This window comes from Electrophorus electricus, chromosome 23, assembly GCF_013358815.1.
Source record: "Electrophorus electricus isolate fEleEle1 chromosome 23, fEleEle1.pri, whole genome shotgun sequence".
Classification (NCBI taxonomy): domain Eukaryota; kingdom Metazoa; phylum Chordata; class Actinopteri; order Gymnotiformes; family Gymnotidae; genus Electrophorus; species Electrophorus electricus.
In genome coordinates this window covers 6,369,235-6,377,052 of record NC_049557.1, presented here as the reverse complement: position 1 = coordinate 6,377,052, position 7,818 = coordinate 6,369,235, and the positions used below count along the sequence as shown (strand labels likewise).

Below are 7,818 nucleotides of genomic sequence, written 5' to 3'. Positions count from 1 at the left end.
GAACCAGGCTATTTAACAACTGTTTACATATTTACTTGTTCCCTTATTGAAGCCATACTTATAAACTCTCTGTCTGCTTGGGTACTGTAGATTTCTTATTAAAAGGGTGCTTATTTTCTTCTTTTCTCTCATTTTTTCCTCTTACTCTCTCCAGCAAAAAATAAAAAATAAATGTGAGCAATGTTTCTATACAGCCTCTCCTTGGTTTACATCAGAATATATGGCTGTTTTGCTAGATCAGATAGACAGTTTTAGAACTGCCAGTCTTAGTGCCCCAATACAAAGAGAGTCTAACTATTCCTTTCCTGTTTTTCACCTTTGTAGCCTCTGCCTCTGAAGACCTCAAAGCAGGCTTGCCACTGCTACTGCAGACCACAGCACTAAACAGCCTTTTCCAATTCCGGACAGCAAGCATCTGTGGAATTCCTTTTTACATTTACATTTACATTTTTATTCTTCACTTTTTCTTGAGAAAGATCTAACCTTATATTACACTTGTGTAGGAGAGTGTTCTTCAACACTCTTATCAAGGAACGTTACTATGCAAAACCCCTTTCATGGCTCCTGGTCACATATTTGTTCCATATTTGTATCTAGATACAGTTGTATTCTAGAACCATAGTGAAAAATTCTGGAGCATTAAGAACTCCTATCTGTAAGATATTTACAAAGTCTCCACCACCTCAGTGCACCCTTGAGAACAAAATGCCATATGAACAGCCAGCTAAATAAGTTTGGTTATATATTTATGTGGTTGAATGTACAATATATATTTTGGTTACAGGGGCTACTTCACAGTATTTGGAATAGTCTGAACAGATTCCATATAAATCAAAACAGAAGCATGTTGTCAAAAAAACTACAGAGTCTCCTTGAACCCTGCAAGCTCATCACCTTTCCGAGATGTCTTATAGTTTAACTGTTAATGAGCAATGTTAAAGTATACTGGTGATTGTGTCCTGATGAGCACTACGGCTTAATTAGCGCTGTTCCAGTGTCACTGCTCTAGCAGTTGGCTTTTATCAACATACAAAATAATATACACTGTAAATAAAAATCGAGGGGAATTATAAATCTGACAAAAATATACTTTATTTTTTTTCACTGTGGGGTACAGACCTTGTGTTCACACATTTAAAAACAAATCTATAGACTCTCTCTTGACAAAAGTGTATGCACTGCATTTTAAAATGTTCAAAGAAATGAAAAAGAAAGTACATAAAGAGCTGTCTCTTGAATCACTTACTAGTACTTTAAAATAAGTCTCTACGTTCTCTGGCGGACCGGCGCTTCTCCCCGAGCTTCCCTGAGTTCGACATGTCACAACTAAAGCGGCGAGGTTTCACAGTCGGCTATCGGCGGCTCATTCGCAAAGACGTTATTCCTCGCATTCTGAGACAGTCTTTGCCATCTTTTACCTGCAAAACATACAAGAAAATGGTGTCATTTCGTGCTAATGACGTAAAGAAACACAACATAGGCCTACGTTTGTGAAGAATAAATGTAACACACCACTGGTATCAACATATAGCCTTTAAACAATGATTACAGTAGTGACTTAAATATTACTTCTGTCACGAATCGAATTACAAAATGTTATCAGGCAAAACAATTTACATAGTAGCCTTTGCAATATAACCACATAATACATTAATAACAATTCAACAACATACACTACAACACAATTCAACAATGTTGCCTATGGAAAAGAATGAAAGTTCTAGCCTACATAAAACGTGTTGACCTTTTTATACCCATTGGAGTATCCTGTGATTTAAACGTAGCCTATACTGCAATTGCAGCAGTTCCAAAGTACAGTCAAGATATAACTGAATCTTTTGAGAATCACAAATATCGTTGCACAATATAAATAAAGTGGTCATTGCATCATCTTTTGTAAGAATCAGATTGGGCGTTCACGCTTTTAAGCGCAGATGTGAGCACTGCACAGTATGATACTGTTCTTACTTAACCGTTTCGTTGCACATGCTAATATTGTACTTACTGAAAACGTACACACGCTTACCCCTTTCCTCTGATTGCTAAGGCAGAAAGTACAGATGGTACGCGGCTGCTTCCCACCGCTTTCCCCTTGCGCGCTATACACTGCGCTCAGGCACGGCTGTGCGTCCTCGCTACCGTCACCTATATGCAGGACGTTGGCTAAGTGAGAGATGTAGCTGGATGCCAGCCGAAGCGTCTCAATCTTGGAGAGCTTTCTGTCAACCGGCTCCGTAGGAATTAGAGTCCGTAATGCTGTAAATGCCGTATTGACACTTTGCGTCCTATCCCGTTCCCGCGCGTTGGCCGCATTCCTTTGTTTTACGATGACCAAACTGCTCACTCCGGATTTGCGGGACATGCGCCGCCGTTTGTCCGCGTTTGCACAACACCCATAACTTTGGTCTGAGCTGCCATCGCTTTCGCTGCGGTTTTCCTCATCCTCCGACAGCATGTTGTGATCTGGGTACACGAGATGAGTTGCCATAGGCCGCAACATGGCAAATGCCATCATCAGAAACGCACCTCTCCAACTTAAAAAGAGAATCAATGGAAAACCACAATATAGAAATATCCAGAGTATCCGAAAAGAAGGATAGGTAGGCTGCTTTTTACGCACTATTTAGGCAAACATTACAAAGCCTGTCCATGTTGTGTTTTCATCTGTTCATAAACATGATTACGCGTCTGCCAAATAGAATTCTTTAAAGGCATTAGAGAGCGGAGCAGATATGAACAGTGCATTGCAGCGCAGGGTCTTATAGAATGAGGGGAGGAGTTGTCAAGGATATGCAAATGAAGAAACTCCAGCCGAGTACAAAATATACACGTTACTAAACTAAATACAAACACATAAATAAATAGAATAAAAAACAAAGCTCTCAAACCTAATACTAAATAAATGCAAATTTACTGAATACTGTTAAAGTGAATTATATCGAGCCAATTGAATTCACTTTGATGTTTCTAGTTCATTAATTGAAATAGAAATATAAGCAAGGGAACAATCTTAAAGGATGTTATTATCATCATCATCATCATTATTATTATTGTTATTATTGGGGTTGTTGTTGTTACTGTTGTTGTTGTTGTTGTTGTTGTTTTATTGGATGATTAATTGTTGTTTAATCTGTAGTATTTCAGCTAAAGCCCAGCCAAAGTTTAATTAGTTAGAAAATAAATGTTTCCTTCTCTATTTTAAAGTGAGTTCTCGAGAATTCATATACTTACCCTTAACATAGCTTCGACTTTATGATCAGTACAACGTGAATTAGACTGTTTCATTGTCAAAACACATAAAAACGTGCATTAAGAGAACAAAATGCATTTTATATACAAAAGGGATGCGAATAAGACAAATTGTGTAATTCTAAAACGTTTGGCATACATTTGTAAAAGACAGTTTACACGTAGTCTAACTTTTGGTGACAAGCTTTTGCTGTTAATAGTTAGGTATTCGTTCTGCTTAACCATTTGACGCATGACTGTCAGTAAAAAGTACCGAAACACAGACAGTAATATGTTTCTTCTTAGTTTCTTAAATTAGGCAAGTGATGTAAATTAAGTGTTAGCAAATGTTCTAATCCGATCTTTTAACCAGATTTCTTTTATACCTGCATAAATGGATTTATCTTGAAATTCAGTAAAACGACAAAAAGCAATCAGGTTCTAAATAAACAAACTTTTTTTCAGAACAAATACTTGCTACTGATCATCACAAATTGATATTATGTGTCGTGCATATATCTCAGTCTTGCAAACTACACTCATCTGCACTTCGGCCTATTTAGCAATATCAGGACAGAATATGATGCATATCGTGATATCCATAGTCAAAATCACATTATTTTTATTCTTGTATATGTTGTTAAGCTGTTACCTTTTTATGCATTCTCTTTTTTTGCATACAGCGTACAAAAACTGTGAACGAGAACACGTTTTAGAAGGTCTCGAGCGACAGGTTTACTGTTCAAGCACCCGCCGCGAGGTTTATTTTCTCTCGGTGGCAAGTCAGTGAGAGGGAGCGGACAGAGAGCTGCAGGTGGGCATTCTCTCTCTCTTACACACACACACACACACACACACACACACACACACACACACACACACCAATTATGAAATAAACAATAATAATACAGTCCGACCTTGCATAACAAAACATTCGACTATGTAAGAACAATAAGCGAAATTAGGCTAATAGTTACTGTTAAACAGAATTTGACACTGAGCCACAAAGCTGTATAGTAGTTATATATATATATATATATATATATATATATATATATATATATATATATATATATATATATATATATATATATATATTTGCAGTTGTATAATAAGGTTTGAGCACACAAATTTATTTATTGGTTTAAATTTTCGAGGGGTTAGTTTGGAAAAAAATCTCCAGAGAGTTGTATCCTACTTCAGACCTGGTGTCTTAATACATTCTTATAAAATGCCACTGTAGTGTGTGTTGGGTGGGCGATCGCATGCATTCTGAATCCCCATGAGGAGTGAAAGTGGTACTACTTTCCTTTGTGACGTAATTGTAGGCTCGTATGCTGCTTTTCAATAGAAAGGAATGACTAAACCACCTGACCTATGCCCTTTCAACTTTAACCTCTCTCAGCTTGTATTCCTCAGCTAGGAGGTCATTTATTCAGGTCTTAAGACAACCTATTACCACACTGTAAGGCCTACTTGGTGAACTATTACAAGAAATGTAGACTTTATTGTATTTTTTTTTAAATTACCTTTAATATAGGCTTAATTATGTAAACATTAAATGGGTACAAGTCATTATAAATATAAGCAAACGTAAATAAGTGTATATATATAAATTATTTTTATATTTGTTAAACTGTATTTTTACTACATTTAAATTTACTGTATTTACTTAGTATCTGTATTTCCTTGCTAAAATGAGCAACCTACAGAATATGACCATGAACAAGACAAGTCAAGGTAGTGGGTTCTCATTAAACAGTTGAGTACAGTGGCCATTCAAGTTATTACCATAATATAAAGAAAACACATGGCTGGACTCACTGGGTTCAGATAACGTTTTACTGGTTCTGTTTAGGAAGCAACTACATAAGCTCCTTAGGAACTGAAGACAATGCAGATGTAACAATTGTGGTGCATGAGCATTTGAAAGAACTGCATGTGACCACGACCAAAATGACCATTTTGCCTGAACTTGTTTGCTCATTCCAGAACAGCTCCCATTATCCAAACACCACAGTAATTCCAAATATCAATTAACTTATGATACTTAGGAGAGAATGATGGAAGTGAATGATTAAATATAGTATATAGTATATAAAATATAAAATATAATAATACTATAAAATATAGTATATAAAGACTTAAAGCCACAAACTTGATTATTTACATGCAAAAAGAAAATGCTGAAATAAAATGCTCATGATTAAAATTTAAATATTATATATTATTACTAGTACAATTAAAAGCAATGTCCAACTATAAGAATCCCCTCAAGATTACATTATTTTGACACCAAAAATAATTTAAAATAATAAATGTTTTTGTGGTTATGATACTTTGACAGTTGCATTCATTAAATTGACAGTAACTCACTAAATTCTAAATTAACATTTAATTAAATTCTTTATTGTTTTTAGAGCAGAATAATTGCTTTTGCCACTTAAATAACAGTGCTTACAGTTCTATAATGCTTAAATAATTTGATCAACCAAATATGTTTTTTAAGTCTGATTCTGCTATTATGATACTCTGGCAAAAAGCTTTAGAATGATCAAGGAAGACAAATCTGTGTGTAAAATCCATCAGACGAGTTCTGTTAGCTGTGCACTGGCTGGGGACCACTACAGTGCTACTGCAAAGATCATTCAAGTTTCCTCTAAACACCAAGGGCCCAGTTCTGGAAAGCTAAAACACAAACGACCACATGCACTTGATCCAGAGTCTTTTTTCTGGGCCTCATGTCCCTGAAGCACCATGCCGGTGGATGGTAAGCTCGTCCTTAGTTGTTAGACAGAATGTGCTCTAGCTGATGCTCTCTTTTCAGCCTTAAGATGATTTTGGTGCTAACTACGCTTCTGGGAACCCAGGTCCTAGTCATTTCCATTGGAAAAATTCAAGCATTCCACATGCAGGCTTTTATGACTGTTTTCCTTCTTTTTCCATTGAAATTCATGCATGCATGTTCTTTGTTCACTAAGATGAAGAACACTTCCAGACAGTGACTCATATAACACTCCCTTCTCCACTCACAGTGGTTCAGTTCCCCACTAGACTCCATCCCACAAGCTACCAACACTCAGTGTTCTCTAACACATAGATACACTTTTAGATTCAATTGATATCCATTATTTACCAATCATTCTCATATGCTTAAGGCACAGATATGAGATAAATATATGGTGTATGCCATCCTGCCTTAAAAAGAAGGTTATAGAACAGGTTATTCCAATTCCATATATGCTCTAATTCAACACAACAAAAGAGAAATCAGAAAGTGTGCAGTCATATTAGAATGTGTGTGATTAGCTTTGAATGTTCTACTCTGTGTTATACAAAGTGTTTCTTGCCACACAAAGTGTTTCTAGTTAAAATGCATGAAGAATATACAAAGATACTACTTAGAACCTAACACTCCATATTTAGATTGAGAGTGATGTCCTGTTCTGCAGCAGTAATATACTACAGAATGTCATAACTGCTTGCCTGCTAATATATATATATATCTATATAATTGCTTTAGTCTTGTCTAAGCTTTTAAAAATGCTGTTGGTCTGTGGTCAGCCAACACTGTTTTTGAGATGCAGGGATCTCTGGGATTATGCAGTAGCTGGAGCAACCAGCACCATGCAGCGCCCTGCTGTGAAGTTTTGTTTGCAGGACTGGGGAAAGTTAAGTGCTAGGTAAATAAACATGGGGCAGATGTTCAGGCCTGCACATGTGCAGTGAAATAAAGAGTGTGAGAGTGAGAGTAAAAAGAATGAGAGGTTAATATACTTGCGTATGTTGGCATGGATATGAGCAATCGATTCCTGAGATGTATCACACTGCTGGCTTTCACAAACAAAAAGGAGGGACGGGGCTGTAATAGGGAGGGGCTACAGCATGGGGGGCAAATGGTTTCCAGGCTCTCATTTTCTCACTTTCTCACTCGTAAGATGTCACTGAGGGTCACTTTGACAAACATGCCACAGTGTCACTTCAAAACAGCTCTCAGCTGCACCAACAACCCCCAACCCCCGACAACCCACGTATACAACTGCAGACGTTCGATACCCACCACCTACACAAGTGTTTATATGACCATTGGGGCTAGAGGGCATTGTGGGTACAGTGATCCCAGCAGTCAGCCGTGACCGTAAATACCTTGCTGATCACTGTAGAGCAGGAAGGATCTGTGTTGTGCTCTGCTTAGTTGACTGGGAGATAGAGAGCAAATCACAAAGAGACCAGGAGACATCGTACAACTGCTTTATCCTTAATAAGGCCTTCACACATGGAAACGCCAGGGACTTCTAGATTGAAATGACTTTCAAATGACTAGTCTTTTATGTAGGCAATTGTTTTTAAATATGCTACTCACATCACACGCCAGTAAAGACGATCTTCTGATACAGCAACTGTGTGCATATTCATATGCATACTCAGCTCCGAGTCCCTGTCTGCATTTACTCTCATTCATAAGATGGTGGGTTGGAGTGTGTTGAATGTTATGATCAGTTAGCTGCTTAATGCTATTCTTCTGGTATTTTTTCCCTGTGATTATTATGAAAACCTGCAGGGTGCTAAGTGTTCATTAAAGCTAATCTT

General features: G+C 37.1%; 1 protein-coding gene across 1 annotated transcript; it reads right to left on the bottom strand.

Moving 5' to 3' along the window:
* Positions 1–1,074: 1,074 nt before the first annotated feature.
* tcf15 (transcription factor 15) lies at positions 1,075–2,744 on the bottom strand. The gene is made up of 2 exons (XM_027031362.2): positions 2,027–2,744; positions 1,075–1,418 (listed from the first exon to the last, which is right to left on the bottom strand). Exons 1-2 carry the CDS (start codon positions 2,513–2,515, stop codon positions 1,353–1,355), a joined length of 555 nt encoding a protein of 184 aa, XP_026887163.1. The 5' UTR covers positions 2,516–2,744; the 3' UTR covers positions 1,075–1,352.
* Positions 2,745–7,818: the final 5,074 nt, after the last annotated feature.